The 20,592-nt window shown below is 40.0% G+C and overlaps 1 protein-coding gene across 1 annotated transcript; it reads left to right on the forward strand.

Moving 5' to 3' along the window:
- The first annotated feature begins 2,632 nt into the window (after positions 1-2,632).
- On the forward strand, positions 2,633-20,549 carry chtf18 (CTF18, chromosome transmission fidelity factor 18 homolog (S. cerevisiae)). The gene is made up of 21 exons (XM_040146595.1): positions 2,633-2,854; positions 3,880-3,969; positions 4,064-4,214; positions 5,076-5,265; positions 5,404-5,496; positions 6,607-6,659; positions 6,770-6,911; positions 7,039-7,263; positions 7,356-7,448; positions 8,909-8,976; positions 9,144-9,237; positions 9,388-9,486; positions 9,594-9,724; positions 10,379-10,493; positions 10,654-10,878; positions 11,048-11,197; positions 13,105-13,235; positions 15,008-15,152; positions 15,289-15,384; positions 18,525-18,594; positions 20,258-20,549. Exons 1-21 carry the CDS (start codon positions 2,767-2,769, stop codon positions 20,377-20,379), a joined length of 2,571 nt encoding a protein of 856 aa, XP_040002529.1. The 5' UTR covers positions 2,633-2,766; the 3' UTR covers positions 20,380-20,549.
- The last annotated feature ends 43 nt before the right edge of the window (positions 20,550-20,592 follow it).

A 20,592-nucleotide genomic window follows, 5' to 3' on the forward strand; every position in this document is an offset into this window, starting at 1 on the left:
CCAGAGGCCATGCTGATGCACACACACACAGGCACACCGACACAGACCCAGACACAGACACACGCACAGACACACGCAGACAGACACATACACACAGACGGTCAATCATTGATGATGACAAGTTTATAATCATTAGCGTCCAAACACATCTGCCGGTAAGTGCTAAGAAGGGTCAGTGAAAGTGTGTGAGAGAGAAACAGGTTCAACAGTTTCTGAACTGTGAATGGTTTCATATTCAGTGACCTTCAGGAAGCCGTCACAAAGTCTACATGAAATTAACTCACTCCAATAACACGGCGAAATCCGGAAAAACCCTCGTGCCTGGTCTCAACGGAAAGATTCAGAATTTTTTAAGTCTGCCTTAAAACAATAGACAAGGGCCCAGAGGAATGTCAGGACAGTTTTTCTTGCCGTAATAATTCCTCCTGTTCTTACAGGCCATTGAAAGATCCCTTTCCCACTGCACTTTGTACGTGATGGGGTAAAAAAATCTGCAGTCCTTGTTTTGTGTGTCAGAAACGCAGTCAGAGGTTCATCTGAAGCCAATGAGAGACTGCGGCTGTCCAATTTAGTCAAGTGGATGTGGTCCAAAGTTACAACCTTTTTGGTACAAATTCCCCTCTTTTTATCATGGTCCTTCTACTGCAGCTCAACAGGGAAACATAAGGAGAGAATTTCAAACTAAAAGCACTGTTATTTTAGGCGATCCAGGCTTGATTTGTCTGCCGAAGCCTCATATTAGCTCCAGAGAGACTTTCAAATAATTTTTGTCGTAGTTCTCATTAATTTTCCAGACTTTGTTCTATAAAAGTGTTTGTTGCACCCAAAACATTTTTTCATCTTTAGCTTTTACATTTTGTTCTCTGTCCGTGTGTGTGTGTGTGTGTGTGTGTGTGTGAGAGAAAGATTAATGATGATGTGTGTGACGTCAGGGTGTCTCCATCGCCACCATCTGCTCCTTATAGCAGACAAACACCTGCCGGCGGGTTGTGTGTGACACTGAGTTAATTTCACATCAGAGAGCACGAAAGCGAAGTCACTCAATTCTCGGTCTCTCGCCCTCTCACGTTGTTGCTCAGTGAAAAGTGTCCACATGTGTTCAGATTGAAGAAACAGTTTTGTAGTTTTGTCAGCACACACACACACACACACACACACACACACACACACTTTGGTGTTTTGGAGTTTCACCACAGAGCCATCAAAATGAAACAAGTCACGTTTGAGGAAAAAATTACTGAGCTGTTGCCTCGTTCCTTTTTAATCTGAACAGCAGTGACACACACTGTATGCTGATGTAGTTACTTATTGAGGCACATGTCCATAGCCAGTGAACAGCACTTAATGGCACTTTTCTTAGGTTTTAAGCACCGTTTCCGTGCTGCACAGAACCCCACGTTTTACTAACACTTGTTGGATATTAAAGAAAAGCCCTAGAGCCCATGGGGTCGGCCATTATTTAGATGACAGTGGTCTCACGTCAACCATAATCATTGCAAAAAAATGTTTTGTTCAATTTCAATGTGCTCCACACAAAGGAAAATATTTGCACAAATACACTATATAAATATGCAAATTATAGCCAAGCCTAGCAAGGAAAGACACTGAATTCACAATGCGAAAACTTCATCCGGAAGTACATTTATGGCTGTAAATAAAAAGCAAAACCAAATTAAGTACAAAATGAAATAAAGTGTCTTGTAAACATGTGAGAAAAGAGAATGTAACATTTACTCAAGGACTGAAGTTAGGTACAGTTTTGAGGTACTTGTGCTGTACTCGAATATTTCCATTTTCTGCTACTTTATACTTCCACTCCACTACATTTATCTGACAGCTTTATTTCCTAGTTACTTGTACTGAAAAAATATATTTATTTCTATTAAAATATCATTAATAGAAAGATGAAGTACTAACATACAGTATGTGCCCTATCTGGGCCACGTAGCCACATAATTATAGAAAAGAGTTTGAGCGATAATATATACGGAAAAACATTATAAATAGATAAAGTACTAGTATCCTGTGTTAAGCTTTGTATGATACAAGGAAACGATTCTTTTCAACATGGTTTTATTTATATATAAATTCATATAACAAACTGTCATGCAATAATCTCTTATAGGATTCAGAGGAAAGTATGAGAAATTAGATCTGCGGAAAAAAAACCCAGTATACATAATGGTAACGGTGACTTTCCGGTCACACAGGACTCAACAGCACGTTATTCAAAACTGGAAAAACGTAACACAGGACAGTGCGACCTTTATGGAGAAGAAAAGATGTTAGAACATTAGAGGAGGTTTAATTCAGGGCGATGAAATTGAACTTTGATTTACGGGATATTCAGCGTAGAGGTCCATTAGAAAACATCCTCTCTGTTTTTGTTTGATTTACCTAGAAGAACACAAATGTTTGAGAGGATACGATAGTTTTTATTTATTTAATTACTTATTTAACATTTTATTTTTAACGGCTTAGAATTTGAATCTCGATCCACACTCCACGCCAAGTGGTGGCGGTATCTCACCATTTCGTTGTTTGGAACCAGAAGTAGAAGAGGTAGAAGAAGCAGGTGACCCTTTAACCCGGAAGTAAAACTTCATAATAAAAAAAAAAAAATTGCCGGGAAATTCAGCTCCGTCGAACCGTCTGCCTGAAGTAGCGAATTATTTTTTGTTTTTTTTAATTTAAAATGCATTAAGAGTGTGTTTGTCTTTAGACTTGACGAAATTACAGTGTCTCGACTTGTACCGTGTAGCCGACATGGACGAATACGACGAGCTGTTCGGGAGAGAGGACGACTTCGAGGAGCAGTTCGCCGACGAACTGGAAGTTTTGGCTCAGATGGAGGGTGAGTCCACTTGTTGTTGAGCCAGCTAACAAGCTCAAGCAGGAGCTTTCATGAATTTTTCCTAAATACCAAGGGTAGTCGCACTTAAGCTCGAACTGTTATGTTCATCTCCTCACACTTTGCTACAACTTCATACATCCAACAGAGGCAGACCTTTGTCTCTGTTGGACCCGTTCGTGCTTCTTCGAGTTGTTGTCCACTATCACTGGAATGTGAAATTTACACACTCTCATCTAACACCCACTGCCATTTAGAAATAAATCTGGATCAAACCTTACTCGAAAGCTGTTCATCTTGATTCACGCAGGTACAGTTACGAGATATGACTGAGATTCAAGTTTAAAGCTAGATAAAGATGCACTGGCCAAGCCTGTTATGAGATTATATCAGCTTTATTTAAAATTATGCCACACACTATTCATAACATAGGAAAGTTACATCTATTCATACTGTACATAGGGTTTTATTGCACATTCTGCCTACATCTTAGTATCATTCATTCATATTTATACACAACTATCCAGGTTTTGCTCCCGTTTGCTGTTTCTGGTTCAGATGCCAAACTGCATATTGATAAATGGATCCTTACTCTGTGCATTGACAATAAACGTCAGTTTCATCTAATTAAACCGTCTATCGATAGTAATACAACACACATAATAACGTCTCTTCTATTTTCATTATTGATTATTCTCTATATTTTCTAATAAATCTAATTATTAGCCTATAAGATGTCGGTAAACGGTGAAAAATGCCCATCAAAATTTCCCAGAACCCAAGGTAACGTCTTCAAATTACTTATATTTATTACAGTTATGATGATCTAAAACAGAAAAAACAGCAAATCCAAACATTTGAGAAGCTGGAACCTGAAAATGTTTGGCATGTTTGCTTGAAAAATGACTTTACTTATTAATCAGTTCTCAGAATTGTTGTTAGTTTTGTTATTAGTGGTTTATCAACTGATCATTTTTAGCAGTAATTATTATATCTGTGTGTGTTTGTGTTTGATTGTATGGCCCCAGGGGAGTCTTCCAAGCCGGTGAGACGTCAGTGTCAGGGTCCAGGAGATGACATTTCAGACATAGAGCACCTGCTGGACGGTCAGCCCATCAGTGAGTTCAGTCTGGGACTTCCTGTGTGTTTTGTCCTGGTTGTCTTCCTTTGTTATCATAACTTTGTACCTAAGATCTAATCATGTCCTTACAGCTCCAAAGGCAAAACGGCAGAAGCAGGACACAGGCGTGGCCAAGCAGCTATTCAGCACATCACAAACTCAAGAGAGCATAGCCCCGTCGCAGAGTGCTGACATCACACCTCCGTCCTCTCCAGAGCAGTTTGAACCCTCTCACACCGTCAGGTAGGAGAGATGGACGATGAAGATTGGGAATATTGGGGGGGGGTACAATTAAGTGGGCCGGTATTAAACAAAGTCTGAGGGTGGGCAGCTCATTGATGCTATGGAGGGAATAGGAGACACCAGCAGAAGGCATTCAATGTTCTAAACAAACAGGATGCAGCTGCACAGCAAAAATGTCATTATGGTCATTATATGAGTGTAGACTGATGCGCAAATTTGTCAATTTTATCCATTTACAATTAAATCTATAACACAATAAAGTGTGCAAAAAGTGAAGAGGTCTGAATACGTTCTGAAGCCGCTGTAAAACTTTTTGTATTGTCTGTACACATAGAAACTGTTAATAGATATCCATCAATAAACAGTGCAAAAAGGAGGTTCCCAAAATGTTTCCCAAAATAAGAAATGGGAAGATATTTTAATGCAGAAAGTACCCATGTTTTGATACTCAATTCGCAAACAAATTAGAGGCACTTTAAAGCATCACAAGGATGAAATATGGCAGTGTATGAATTCTAGAGACGCATAAGCACTTAGTTGCCTGAGGAAGAGCTGTAACTTGTGAGTCTCATCTTTGTGGGTTATGCTTTTTAAGGTCATATGTGCTGTCTGATCACTTAAATATTGTATTAACATTCAAGTGGCTTTTAGCGACTCCTTTTTCTCAATGTTCAACATGTAGAACTCAAACAGTTACTTAATAAATTCAATGATTAACACTAAATTACCCGATGACAATTTTAATGATCAGATTAAGTCAATTATAAAGAAGAAATTTCCAATATTAAAACCTCCCAATTCTCAGGATTTGCTCTGTGTCTGTTATATCATTATAATGTCTCATACTTGTTTGTTTTCTAGGTCTAGTCTTGCTGTGTTGGATATCAGTGGCTTTGCTACGATCCCAGAGACGCCCAGGCGACGTCCCAGAGCGTTGCAAACATCTCAGTGCGTGCTGAAGCGACCTCCTTTAGAGGGAGACTACATCAGTGTGACCGACTCATCAGGGAGTCGGGTCTACCTGCGGCAGAAGGAAGACACAGGAACGAAGGTTAAACTCCTCAGCAAATCACACATCTGCGATGTTGACTGATAAACAAACACCACATCCCACCTTGTTGTAAACACCTGATTGACCGCCCAGTGTTTATTCATGTCATATGTCTGTATCTCTCTGCACTTTCTCCAGGTGGTGGACTCCAGAGTGGAACCAAACTCCGAGGGTGCACTGGGGCTGCTGGCAGTGCCAGTAAGTGTGCTGAGAGAGCAAGAAGCAGAGAGGGTGAGTGGTCCCGCCAATGTGGTATGTGTTAAAGGTTCATTAGTTTCCCTAAATCACAACATTTATCTATCATGAGCCAAATACAGAGAATAGTACAACCACTTTCAAACAAAGACCTGAGTGTTTCTGCAGCCAAAAAAGTAAGTTGTTAAATGTCGGACACAAAACTATGTATACACTTAGCTCAGCAACCTCATTTTGTGGTAAGCAAATGTTTGGGATTTTTACATGATAGAAGTCTAAACGGAAAGGCATTATCCATCGATTTTTAATTTCAAATTAATATTTTTTTTCAATGTTATGGATTTGAAAAATTAGCATTTTATCTAATGCCTTAAACCCAGATACAAAATTTTGCAGTGGCCCCACTTTGAGGCCAAAACAACAAACCGCATACATGAATTCATTTACTTTATTTGTGGATGTACCCTTGGGTTTTTTTCACTCATTCCATTTTTTTTTAATTTATAATATTGGATTATGCTTTTTAACACATAAACACAGACATCTCCAACAATACCAACAATACGTAGTGGCCACAAGAACTAATACATCTGACGTAGAGCCACGATGTATGATGTACATACCAGATGACAGAGTGGAAGAGAGAACTTCGCATTCACACAGATATGTTGTGGAGGTTTAAATGGGATAATTCCAGTGCATCTTTGTATGTGTATATACGTATATAAGGTATTGTAAATAAATGCTCAGTCCAAATAACAGTTAAAATTATAATAATTAAGAATTTTGGAAAAATTATTAGTAAATTAAAAAAAAAAATCCCACCTAATAACCCAAAAATGTCAGTGGCTATTTTCATAATTGCAATCTATAATTCCCTTTAATATAATATTTGTAAGTCTTTTATCAGTATATTTAAAGAATTATGTCTTAAAAGAAATTATCCATTATACACTTAAATCAGTATGTTAGCTATACATCCTAAACTTCCAAAGCTATTTAATAAATTCATTGCACCACAACAATAACAAAGAAAGCGTCAACAGGTGCACATATTTGGTGACCGGTGTGTGCATGAATGAACTGAGTCGGCTGAGATTGTACATTTGGTTCACTTCCTTTTCTTTTCTCTTTTAAATCACGCAGCGTCATCAGCAAGTTGTGGAGGAATCTCAGCGCCTCACAGAGCTGCTGGCCAGGTAACGCCACCCGTCTCCCTCACACACATGCACATACACATACACACATATCAAGAAAGTGAATAAATGCAGTATTTGCTTTCTAATTGTCTTTTTGTGTTGCATCATAGCAGTGTGAACGATGTGTTAGTTGAACCCGAGAGCAGAGAGGATGAAGAGGACGATGATGCTGCGGACACAGAGGGCCGAACCTCACGCCTCTGGGTGGACAGATTTTCGCCCCGACACTACACAGAGCTTCTCAGCGATGATGTAAGTAATGTTTCTGTATAACTGAACTGAAAAGTAAATAAAACCCCTCTGTAATGGATAAATCCAAGTCTTTTGTTGACACTGATTGAAAATCTTACACCAGTTGTGCGTGACTGCGTCTTTGCAGTTTACCAACCGCTGTCTGCTCAAGTGGTTGAAACTTTGGGACACCGTTGTGTTCGGAAGAGAGAGGAAGTCCCGCCCGGCACGCTCCGACAGACAGGCTCCCAACCAACACTCAGCCAAACCCAATCAAGGCTACCAGAATGCGAATCGCTTCAAGAGCAAGATTGAGATGACTGAGGAGCTACTGGAGGCTGAGCTGGACCAGTACAAAAGACCCAAATTTAAGGTTGAACATCTGCATACTCATGCCAGTACAATTTCGATTTAATGACCTTTTAGTTGTTATAGAAGAGCTCATTTCTTTCTGTCCGTCTCTAGGTGGCATTGTTGTCTGGTCCTCCAGGCCTTGGGAAGACCACCTTGGCTCATGTTATCGCCAAGCATGCTGGGTACAATGTGGTGGAAATCAATGCAAGGTAACGCAAACCAAGAAGAAGAAGAAGAAGAAGAAGAAGAAGAAGAAGAAGAAGAAGAAGAAGAAGAAGAAGAAGAAGAAGAAGAAGAAGAAGAAGAAGAAGAAGAAGAAGAAGAAGAAGAAGAAGAAGAAGAAGAAGAAGAAGAAGAAGAAGAAGAAGAAGAAGAAGAAGAAGAAGAAGAAGAAGAAGAAGAAGAAGAAGAAGAAGAAGAAGAAGAAGAAGAAGAAGAAGAAGAAGAAGAAGAAGAAGAAGAAGAAGAAGAAGAAGAAGAAGAAGAAGAAGAAGAAGAAGAAGAAGAAGAAGAAGAAGAAGAAGAAGAAGAAGAAGAAGAAGAAGAAGAAGAAGAAGAAGAAGAAGAAGAAGAAGAAGAAGAAGAAGAAGAAGAAGAAGAAGAAGAAGAAGAAGAAGAAGAAGAAGAAGAAGAAGAAGAAGAAGAAGAAGAAGAAGAAGAAGAAGAAGAAGAAGAAGAAGAAGAAGAAGAAGAAGAAGAAGAAGAAGAAGAAGAAGAAGAAGAAGAAGAAGAAGAAGAAGAAGAAGAAGAAGAAGAAGAAGAAGAAGAAGAAGAAGAAGAAGAAGAAGAAGAAGAAGAAGAAGAAGAAGAAGAAGAAGAAGAAGAAGAAGAAGAAGAAGAAGAAGAAGAAGAAGAAGAAGAAGAAGAAGAAGAAGAAGAAGAAGAAGAAGAAGAAGAAGAAGAAGAAGAAGAAGAAGAAGAAGAAGAAGAAGAAGAAGAAGAAGAAGAAGAAGAAGAAGAAGAAGAAGAAGAAGAAGAAGAAGAAGAAGAAGAAGAAGAAGAAGAAGAAGAAGAAGAAGAAGAAGAAGAAGAAGAAGAAGAAGAAGAAGAAGAAGAAGAAGAAGAAGAAGAAGAAGAAGAAGAAGAAGAAGAAGAAGAAGAAGAAGAAGAAGAAGAAGAAGAAGAAGAAGAAGAAGAAGAAGAAGAAGAAGAAGAAGAAGAAGAAGAAGAAGAAGAAGAAGAAGAAGAAGAAGAAGAAGAAGAAGAAGAAGAAGAAGAAGAAGAAGAAGAAGAAGAAGAAGAAGAAGAAGAAGAAGAAGAAGAAGAAGAAGAAGAAGAAGAAGAAGAAGAAGAAGAAGAAGAAGAAGAAGAAGAAGAAGAAGAAGAAGAAGAAGAAGAAGAAGAAGAAGAAGAAGAAGAAGAAGAAGAAGAAGAAGAAGAAGAAGAAGAAGAAGAAGAAGAAGAAGAAGAAGAAGAAGAAGAAGAAGAAGAAGAAGAAGAAGAAGAAGAAGAAGAAGAAGAAGAAGAAGAAGAAGAAGAAGAAGAAGAAGAAGAAGAAGAAGAAGAAGAAGAAGAAGAAGAAGAAGAAGAAGAAGAAGAAGAAGAAGAAGAAGAAGAAGAAGAAGAAGAAGAAGAAGAAGAAGAAGAAGAAGAAGAAGAAGAAGAAGAAGAAGAAGAAGAAGAAGAAGCAGAAGAAGAAGAAGAAGAAGAAGAAGAAGAAGAAGACGAAGAAGAAGAAGAAGAAGAAGGAGTCCATCCTGCTTCGACCAATCATCTGCATCTGTAATGACCTGTAAGAGAGACTGTGGGCTTCAACAGCAGCAACAAAGTGGAAATTGTACATTTTTGTCAAAGCTTTATGGACATATAAATGTTAAACGTGTAAATTACGTCTTTTATATGTGTATTTTATTTACTTTTGTCCAGCCTTTCTCTCATGACCTCTTTTTTTCCTTTTAGTTATGTTTCAGCTCTCAGACCTCTCAGGCAGCAGGCCTTCCTCCTGTCTTTCCCTCAGACTCAGCCTTCCCGCCTTGCACAGAGACTGGCAGAGGTCAGTTCAAACACACACACACACACACACACACACACACACACACACACACACACACACACATCCACATGCAAACACACACTGACAAGGGTAGACAAACGCACGTAAACACACCAGCACTGCATCTTTATGTTGCGCTTTCGTTTGTAGATTTCACTCCGGCAGGGGATGAAGGCGGACACAGGCACTCTGATGTTATTGTGTGAGAAGACAGACAACGACATCAGGTCTTGTATCAACACACTACAGGTGGGTGGCAGCACTATGAAGGAGGGTCTAGATGTTGGTGAGCCTCTGTTTATGGGCAGGATGTTGTGTAATTATATGAAAGTGTGTGCACTTGCACTTGTGTGCAGTTCCTCCAGGGTCGTGGCCACAAGCAGCTGGACACCAAGACAATCCAGTGTGTCTCTGTGGGACAAAAGGACCAGAACAAAGGCTTGTTCCATCTGTGGCAGGAGATCTTCCAGTTACCTCGTACAAAACGGTACAATTTTTCCCCTCGTCTAAGTGTGGGTCATATCAGAGTTTTTCATGAAACCATAAACGTTTCTCTGCATCTGCTGGATGCTGAGACCTCTTTCAAAGACAACCATGGTCACTATTATTGTTATATACAGCCGGGAAGTACCAAGAAAAGCGTGATACAAATATCCATCAATTCATGCCCTTGGTATACATTAATTCTAAGCTTTATCATCCCTACTGGTTTTCATTGACATCTTTCATACTTTGGCCAGTGTGACCATGAAACAGGTATTAGATTGTATTTTGTGGTATGTGATTTTAAAAATGTCTTTAAAAATCTTAAATTTAACTTTGTGAACCTGCAGAAACCATTTATAATCTGGTCAAAACAAGGAAACAGTTAGTATTTTTATGGTAGTCATAAGTCTGCTGTACTTTCTGTTTTCTGCGAAAGACTTTTATATTGTACTTTGACCTGTGAGCCTGAAATGAAGATCATCACAGCCAGTCAGAGAAAAAGGGAAACCTTTGGTACAATAAAAAGGCAGTGCAGCAGGAGTGACTATGTTCAAGTTGTTACACCTCCAAATCAAAGGTGACATGGTCTCATCTGCTACCTCCCCCTGCTTCTTTGGCCCTCACTAACCGGGTGTTGAATAATTTGTCCTTTAAGGAAACGAATTGGTGAGGGGTTTGAGGAGGCGCCGGGCTCAGGAGGTGGAGCTCAGCGGTTTCAGCACATTCTACACTTGGCTTCATCTAGTGGAGAGTATGAAAAGGTTTCTCAGGTAACAGACATAGAGCACCTTGCTTCCTTCCGAAGGCCTCTACTTAAGTGATAAAAGTATCATGAAAACTGGCCCATGCTTTACTTGCACCAGAAACGCTCTCCATTATGATATCTTTTGACTGACCCTCGGTGGAATACTTCTGTCTCCTTTTCCTCAGGGTCTGTATGATAACTATTTGTCCATGCGTGTGAGGGACCCCAACCTGCAGGGTGTGTGTGAGGCTCTGGATTGGCTGTCGTTCTCAGACAGGCTGAACCAAGTGATTCTGCACGGCCAGAACTTCTCCCTGATGAAATACCTGCCCTTCCTGTCCGTCACATTCCACTTCTTGTTTGCCCACACACATGTGCCCCGCATCAGCTATCCCCACAGCCAGCACGAGGTACTGATCGACTAAATGCACCATTGTGGACCTAATATGACAAATAAAAAAAGGAGCCCAACGAAGCGAAAAAAGATTTAAAAAAGAACAGACGTATACATGGCATGTTTTAACCAGGAAAGTCTAGGCAATAACAGTTGAGGTGCCATCATTGTTGTTTCCTCTCCAGGCCGCCTCCCGTCTCCTCAGCAGCCGGAACGCCTTGTCCTCCATGTTGGCTGAAATCCCGGCATGCATCAGAACCAGGATCAGCCAGCTCAGCCTGTCGCTGGATATTCTCACACTGCTCCTCAACATCATCTGTCCCAAACTACGGCCTGTATGTAAAAGCCTATACAGTATACCTGCATTCATGTCGGTGTGTTAATATAGTTACTGGAATCTCAGGTTTTTCTGCCCTGAGTGTATTTATCACTCGTGGACCTGAGAGAAAATACACATAGAGTAAAAACATATTTATATAGACTCTAATAGCACCATGCAAATTATGTTTTTATATGACACTGGATTTAAGCGTTTAGTAACATTACTGATCAGTTACTTAAGTTACAGATGTTGCTGTCCCCAGTTTTAATGGGATAACCCCCAAATTCTAACATTTCAATATAATGTCCAGCTCAACATCACCTCTAACTACAACCTCAGTGTTGAGTTAACACCTCTCTCACCATGCCAGCAAATACTGAACGTTATAACTTTCTTTCTCACAGAACAATTGTATTGGATTGCACTAAAGGGGCCCTGTGGACTTTTCTTATAAACAAACAAAAGCGACGTTTACATTCAGTGTTACTCACCAAAATGTATTGTGTGCGTGTGTGTATCCTTGAGGTTTAACAAATGTGTCGAGTGCATTTCCTTCCTCATAAAAGATTTGCAAAGCTGTTTTTTTTTTTTTTAGGCATTCTAAATCCAGTGTTAGTTAGATCCACGTCAACTAGTTTGCGGCCTTATTCTTCCCTACCTCTGTTGGTGCTTCGCAGCACTTCTTGTCGTGTTACCCCCACCTTTTTATCAGTGGAATATTGCGCTACCTTTGGTAGGACTGTGAATCACATCACCTGTGTACATGCGTGCGTGTGTGCGTCCTCGCGGATGTGCACAGTATAGGTTTACTTAATAATGTGGCCAGGGAGTGTATTTTACTAGATGTAGGCAATGGTGAAAGCTGTTGAATGAGGTCTGATGGTTACCCTGAGTAGCTTGTTCCTGGAGTGAGGCATTTCTCTTTTTGTGTGTGTTTTTAATGCAATTTTCTTATTGTTGAGTGGTGGAAAAAAAATCCACTAATCTCAGTTGTACTGGTATGCTGACCTCAGCAAATACTAACTACCAAATGTGTCTGCTGCTAGAAACTACTAGTGGTTGTAATGTGGGTAGATAAGTGTGAAAATGTTTTTAGTATGTTTAAAAAAAACACCACAGAATGTATTCTAAATGAAATACAGTGTAAATGTACCAAAAAACTATGATTGTTACCATAATCTCCCTGGTCAAAGTATATTTAGTTATTGGTTTATTAAGTACACTTAGGTAAAACTAATGCAGTCTAATACAGAGAGGTGTTTATGCAACTTTATAATCAGAGGCTGCAGTTTGGGATTCTGTTTAATTGCATTGCGTTTTACTGACGGGTGTTTCTATTATTTTGTCCATCCCATTCATATCGATAAGGGTAGGTTAAACAACAGAATGGCTCTCTTTACGATACAGTTCAGTTCAACAACAAAACAAAATAATCATAAAGATGAACCTGGTATGTACGTAATATGCTGGAAATTGAGTGTATAAAGAGTCTAATTTTGGTAGTTTTGATGCTCAGTGCTTTGGACACAGCTCGGTTGATGCTCAGAAAGTATTGAGTTTTGATTCTCAGTCAAAATTTGCAGTTTGTGCTTTGTTGAATTCTTATTACACTGGTGGGGGGGACCATCAAACTCAACAAGGCGAGGTGGCCGAAAGCGCTTGGTGGATAAAGCATGGAGGAGAGTTGTGCAATGTGTGTTTCATAGACTTGCATTGAAGTAGAGCTGCATCAATTAGTTAGTTGACAGAAAAGTTAATCGCCAAGTATGTTGATGATTGATGCATCAAAGGTAAAATTTGCTATGGTCGGGAGTTCATAAGAAAAAAATAGGGGGAAGAAATTAACACATTGCTGATCGTGTCATTATCAGTAAAAAATTCAGTGACAGTGCCTAATTGCAAATCCTGTGTTTCTTCCAGGTAAATCCGCAGCTGTTCAGCAGCAGAGAGAAGGAGCAGATGCGTGACCTGATCGACACCATGCTGGCCTACAACCTCTCCTACAGGCAGGACCGCACACCTGAGGGACAGTACACATACGTGCTGGAGCCGTGAGTAGACAGACAGACAGACACACACCCACACACCTGTACGCCACTGTATCCTGCATGGGGGCACACGCAGAACAGATGTGTGTTTCTGGAGCGTTGAAGGTCGCTGCTCTTGTCCGCACTGTGGCTCTCTGTATGATGGCTTAGAGAATAATCCCTGTAACGCCTGGTGTTTGTGTGTGATGGTGGTGGCAAACTGCAAAGCCCTCACCAGTGGGGTGTACAGGTGGATTGACAAACAGAAGACAGGATGGATAGGTAAAGTTGTTGAAGGAGTGACGTTGGGAGGAAATAGGTGTTGAAAAAACTGGAGAACATCCAAAATAGAGCAACGTTAATCTAAAATACAAAACTGAAAGGAAGCATACCTGAGAACGTTTCGGTTCAAACTTAGGTCGCGCTTTAACCTGGGAGACGTTTGTTTACTTGGACCTTAATTTTTGTGACTACCGAGGACAGCCGAGACTCTGGTGTTGAAAGGATGGGATAACTAGTGTTCTCAGCCTGTTATGTGCTTTAATGTTGAACTTCTGTCTCTGGTGTTGTCACATATTCTCAGTGCTCTGACAATATGTAAATACAGTCAGTGTACTATCATAATACCCAAAAACAAATGTGACTCTGGTTAAGTGCTGAAACAATTAGTTGATTAACAGAGAATTAATCAGCACCAAATGTGATAACTGATTAATCATGGGAATATTTTCTTAAGCAGAGTGGTTTTTAGCCTCTCATATTTGGATATTTGCTGTTTTTATTTATTTATTTATTTTTCCTATGATACTACATAAACACGTTTGGATTTCAGACTTTTGGTCAGACGAAAGAAGCAGTGTTAATAAGTCGACATGGACTTTAGGAAATTGTGATTGGTATTTTTATCTATTTTGTGACATTTTAGAGGCAAGGTAAGTTTATTTGTATGGCTCCTTTTAAACGACCAGACAATTCAAAGTTCTTTACAGAAGACCTAAAAGGCATTAAGGAGAGAAACACAAGGCAATATTACAAGACACATTATGACAAAACGATTAATCCATCAAAGTATTGGCAGATTAATCCATTGCGAAAATAATTATTTGCAAATGTGGTTATCAGTTAATCTATCAGTAAGATAGAGCTAAATGCAAAAATACATAAATGTAAGTAATTTAAAGTTATGCTCAGTATATGTTACTTGAATCACTGAAGGTTGTGAATTATATGTAACTTGTTGTAGAATCTTAATTCAGATACTACAGATGACTACCTGTGCTCAGATTAATATCTTTGTCAGAGGTTAAACTAATATTAGCTGCATAGTGTATAACCCATCATGTTAATAGGGGAGTTTGAGCCCTCTTTCGTTACACTTTGCCAAGTTCTGATGATAACAGCACTGATAATTTATAATGATTACTTGCAATAAATAGCTTCCAGTTACACAGACTGGTATTATCTTGTTTATGTTATATTTAGGTCGATCAGGTGTGTGATGAGGGAGCGTTTGCGTGTGTGTGTGTGCGTGTGTGTGTGTGTGTGCTTGACGGAGATGGAGATAAGCGGAAACAGGATTAAGGTTTCAGATGATGCAGATTCAGGGTCATATTTTGGAAAACATAAACCATGGCACCAAAAATGGATGCTTTTTGTTATTTTGTTTGTCATCTAACAGAGTTCACTTCTGTGTCAGCTGGATCATGTTATGAGTGTGTTTATGTGTAAACAGTGGGTGCCTCTTGCTGTTTGTGTAGAGCTTTCTACTTAGTCTGTGTGTATGTGTGTGTTCACAGGCGTGTTGAGGAGGTGGTGAGGTTTCCTGGCCTGCCCCCACATCGCCAGCTAACGTATCAGGCCAAACAAACCATCAGCAGAGAGATGGAGCAAGAGAGGATGAGGAGAGCTGAGCAACTGATGCTGCAGCGTAACCCTGTAGTGGTGAGACTTCCATTACACAACATGGTTTACCCAAGAGATCATGGGTTTGTTGTATACAGTACAGCCCATAGACAATCAGGTCACTGTGTGTGTTAATAATCTAATGTATTTACAATTTACTGTCTGTCCAATGCAGAGAGAGGAAGAAAAAAAGAGCGCTTGTCCTAAACCAACCAGGAACCATCAGCAGAGGCTGGAGAACATTGTCAAACAGACCACAGTGGAGAGCAGGGTGAGACACATAAACACACACTCAAACTGGTTTTTGTCACTTAGAGGGTCCTAGGTGACACAAAAGGGAAATAAAGGGAAACTCTCACAGTTGTACCAAGAAAACCAAACGATCAAATTTATTTACAAAAACATTTACAAAATATACTGACTCAATGTGTGAAATTCTCTTTCAGTATGTTGTTTGTGTCTGTGAGTGATTGTGTATTAATAATGTGTGTAGAAAAATAAAGTTCAGCAAAACCGAAGTAAACAAAAGAAAGATTCGGTGCAAGGGGGAGAGTCAGCAATGAGGTTTTAGATGGAAGGAATGGAGACGGCTGAACTTTTACCCCATTTACACCTGGCATTAAAAGTCAGTCTGTATCTGGATAAGGAAAAATGCCAGGTGTAAATGCATGCAGAACACATAGGAATGCGACTGGATCAGCCAGACCGCATTTCGAGGTAATCTTCCTTACACTGTGATCAGATCTGACATTCTTCCACCCACCAAGTTGAAAGGTCACCTAACTCCGCCTTTCCCTGCAAGCTTAAGCAAGCCAAGCAATCGCTACATGTAGTATCAGTAGCCACCAAGTCTTCCCTAACAAAAGGGAAATAACGTCCATTTGAGGCATTGCTTCCCCTGACCTGGGATGGGCCATGTCTATTGACAAGTCTGCCAACACTGTCTAACAAATTTGCATATTGAGAGCTGATCTCAGTGTGGGCACAAAAGAGATAAAGTAACAAGAAGGCATTTTAAAACCAGGGGTTTCCAAAACCGTCCAACATGAAGTGTGGAAGGAGTATAAATCCTGCCTAAGTCAGGATTTTGCCAGATTGGGTAAATAAATAGTTGCCTGCGACGTTGTCTGACAAAATCCACCATACACAAAGGTTAAAGACAACGGCTGTGCTGTGATTTCGGCTGTATTTATTTGTAAAATTATCATTCAGACTGAATGTTAGAAGCTCATTCAGGTCTGTGTCAGCTGCCGTGCGGTCAGTTGAGTGAGTCGTATAGAGGTGTTCCTGCGGCGGGAGAGACTGACCTTGTGCTCGCAGGGCAATACTGGCGAATCTCTTCTACGGAAAGCAGCAAAGGTTTGTCCAAAATGTTGCTAGATCTGTCTCTAGGTGCTTTTGTGAAGAAAAGTCGCCATAGGGTCAGGAAAAGTCGGTAAATCTAGCGACAAAGGTGCTAAGTTCTTAAGACTGCATGTAAACGCCCCCCTGATGACGCAATAGAAGCAGTTTTTGCCAATTCATTTTGAAAGAGCAACGGCCAATGGTGAAACATCAACTCAGTCACGCAGCATTCGGCCGACCAATGGTGTAACTTTATCAGTCAGTCAGTCAGTCAGTCATGGACATTCGTGTTTATAGGGCTGGCCCAGCTGTTGTGGTCCAGCCAAAAGCAGAGAGGTACAAGCATACAAGATAAGCAGAGAGAATTAAAAAAACAAAAAGAAAGAGGAAAAAAAAAAAAAACTGACATGATTTTTTTTTAATTTGTCCCCCATGGATCTAACCCTTAGTGTTAATGCAATCAAACATGCTCTGGTTTAAAGTGAAGTAACAGTTTTTGGTGTTTCATGGTAAAAGACGTTTTCCTATTGACTGCTGCTTTGTCCTGCCAGTGTTGCTCCCATTCAGAAAACATAGTGAGTACAACTGTATTAGCATATGTTATAGGGTAAAACCACACCCTGTACAGTATATACCCTAAAGCAGTGTTTTCCAAAGTTGTGTCATGGCACCTTTGGCTTGTCCTTTAAGGCAGCCCAGGGGTTGCGGCAAGACTTGTCCATTCCCAATTTTTCTGAATATCAATAACGTTTTGCCACATCAAAAAAACACAAGGTGACATTTACTGTACATGAACTACATTTTATGTTACGTTTTCAAACATCAAATGAAAGAAATAGGAAAAAAAAAATTAAATTCACCCCATTTAAAAATCCTTTTAAATATGCAGCCATGATGCGGCGAATATCACTGACACGACAGCTCAAAGTTTTCACAGTAACACAACACCTTTACTTGCAGGTGACATTTCACAGGTACACAGCTTTCTGAAATATTGACTGTCAGAGCAGGTAATGGTAAGATTTATCAATGTCAGTAGAGCTCAGAGAAATCTTAACCCCCCAACACAGTTCAAGATGAACAAAATGAGCTAATTTTAATTTTTAATAGAACAAAACTTATTTAACTAATCAGTATATTTGTTTTTGGGCTTTTTTTCCCATTATTTCAAGTTCTGTATTCGGCCTGTATTATTTCATTGCAAATTTCTGTTAGTTCATATATGTCCCGTATTTTACATTAATATTATTTAATTTGTTACGTCACTCAAATAAATTCGTATAACCAACACAACAAGCATACATCTACAAATTTTTCAGTAAAAGATGACGCCATGGATATTAGCAGGCATTGAGGGGTGCCATGGGAAAAAAAAAATATCATTATGAAGGGTTTGGGAATCACAGCACTACAAGATGGGCAGCAGTCCATTGTTTAGCTTACACACTGGGCAGGTGCGCTGTGTTGCTCAAGATGTCTTGAAAAACATTCGATAGAAAACTGAACTGTTTTCGTGTGTTGTTTTGCAAGTTTTTTCGGAGGCGGGCTCATTGGGTAATTAACAAAAGATTAAGTCTTTTGTGGTTGCTCTGTGGTTATTTGAGAACGTTGTTGATTGGGACAGTAGTGACAGCACAGCCATCCTACTGGTGTTGCGCTTCCCACAGTTGTATGTGTCAGTCGATGCCTGTAGGTGGAGCCAGAGACGAGCCCTCGGCATCTGTTTGCACTGAACGTCAGAGTCGGTTTGATGGGGCTGCAGTGTTTTAATAGCTCAGTGATGAAGAGAGGGAGCCTCTAGAGGGCAGAAAGGAGGATAATGAGAAGCCACTGGGTTACGTTCCCCAATGATGAAACTGGGAATTTAGGCTAATGAGAGGGTGTGTGTGTGTGTGTGTGTGTGTGTGAGAGAGCGCGGAAGAGATTGTTCTTTGTTATTGACCTTTATTATTGAGGACAGTGTTTTAGAAACTTCCTGATTAACTTCTTCCTCCTCCTGTGTGTGTCTGTGTGTCTGTGTCTGTGTCTGTGTCTGCGTGTGCGTGTGCGTGTGCGTTCGTTCTGCAGCCGGAGGTGGATTTCTTCGGCCGAGCTATTGCCCCCAAACCTCAGAGGCCGCAGCCGTCCTCAGATACAGGTACTTGCAGACTTTGTGCTCAGTGACGTTAGTGTCGCTTCGTTTATTCAAACCCTTTGAGGGCATGGGCTGTTTAGGGAAAAAATGCCTCAGGGCACATCAGGTCCAAACACACCAGAGGTGAAAACTGATGTGTGTTATGTAACGTTTCTAATTTAGTGCTCCTAAGGCAGACTGCAGGCAGGCGATCTGAACTGTCAGCAGAACTGCCACCATAATGTTGGCCATATCATATCTCCGTTATCAACAAAAAGGACTTGACACGGCCGGATCTACAGTCTCCATCTTATATTTAGACATCTGCCAATAGAATACACAGTGTTCGTATTTTATTTATATGAATTAAACGTATAATAAAATCTAAATTAAAGTCCTATGTTCATTGTAGCTCCAGGAACATAACAGAAGTTTAGAGACTAGTTACTGTGGTTTGCCCTGCCAGTAGCTTTGTGTCATTGGAACCAAGCAAACATCGCAGTTCCAGACCATAAATAGAGAAATTTGCATTAACAATAGAGGTGTTCAACAGACTTTTGTATTTTGTTTTTTCTCCTCAAACTTGGCACCTTTTGCTTGCAGTTTTGAAGTACACACAACTTTGGAAAAGCATTTTACCGTTCCTCTGTGACTTCTTATCCAGTAACAGACACCCAGTTTTTGCTTTTGTGTTTATATATAGTACAATAATGTATTATATACAGTATTTCTCATGTACTGTATGAACATGCAGCTTATTCCATTCAAAGTGGAGGAAAAAACTATTCTGTGAAATTTAAAAATTTTTTTAAAATCTCTTAAGTCTAGTCTGAGTCAAAGTTGTGTTATTTGTCTGGATGACAGCTGTGCCGATAGATGACGACTTTAACTGTGATTCAGAACATGCTTTGCACAAGCACCTGTACGCTTTTGTTCAGTTGGTAACACAGGCCCAGATTCAGCACTCAGTGGTTCTGGCGATTTTAAAAGCGGACCCATTAAAATCACGAACCTCCCGGAAATTGACCGACAGGGTAATTGGGGTGGAAATGAAGAGTAGTGGCTGTTTGTAGGTCAAAGCAGGAACATCAGCTGAGTTCAGTCAACCGAAACAGGCACAGCCCTAAATCCCAGTCCTGATTCCACTGTTGAATACCTGGAGATCAGTTTGAGGGTGACTGGTTGGTGGATATGATCTACATTACTTTCTGAGATTCACTGATAAACTCCAAAATGGACAGTGGACTCACACTTGTGTTTTTTGCATACACACCTATATACGCTCTGGAATTTTACCATGTAGAATTTCTTCTCTGAGCTGCATTCATTCAGTCAAGGCTGTCAACTCAGTTTGTAGTGGCCTAGTGTGCCGCTTTTTATACAAATATATATCCCAACGAGTTCCATGCCGTGAGCGGTATAATTTTCAGATTTGCGGAAAAAAGATAGCTCTGGATATTGGATCGGTACTTGGTACCTGCAGAAACTCTGAGTTGAGGTATCAGGAGAGAAAAGGTTGGATACGTGGACCATCAAAGACACGAGCATATAACAAAATACATCACATACAGACTATCGTGGTGACACAGATGAAGATCAAGAACCAGTCGATGAGCCCTGTAATGTATGTTGTGTTGTTTTTTTTTTTTTTTTCTTTTTTCAAATTGCTCTTTTCCTCTCGCTGTAGGTGAGAAGTGTGTAGTTCTTGCTATGGGAACAGCAGTTGGCAACAGTGACGTGTGGTTCCGGTTCAACGAAGGCATGTCCAACGCTGTCAGACGAAATGTCTACATCAGAGAACTACTGTAACACACACACACACACACACATACACATAACTGCTCCACTTTCAGCTGTATATCTTTTACCTGTGTTGCATGTAAGCGTCAGAATCAATCCAAAATGCATCTGTTAAATTCAAAACAGTCTTTATTTTGATTGACAGTGTAAAGAGCCAATAAAAACGTTGTGTTGTTGAACATTTCTCAGCAGTCCATCAAAACAAACCTCTGGAGAGCTACT

Source organism: Xiphias gladius, chromosome 15 (genome assembly GCF_016859285.1).
Source record: "Xiphias gladius isolate SHS-SW01 ecotype Sanya breed wild chromosome 15, ASM1685928v1, whole genome shotgun sequence".
In the NCBI taxonomy this organism is placed as follows: domain Eukaryota; kingdom Metazoa; phylum Chordata; class Actinopteri; order Istiophoriformes; family Xiphiidae; genus Xiphias; species Xiphias gladius.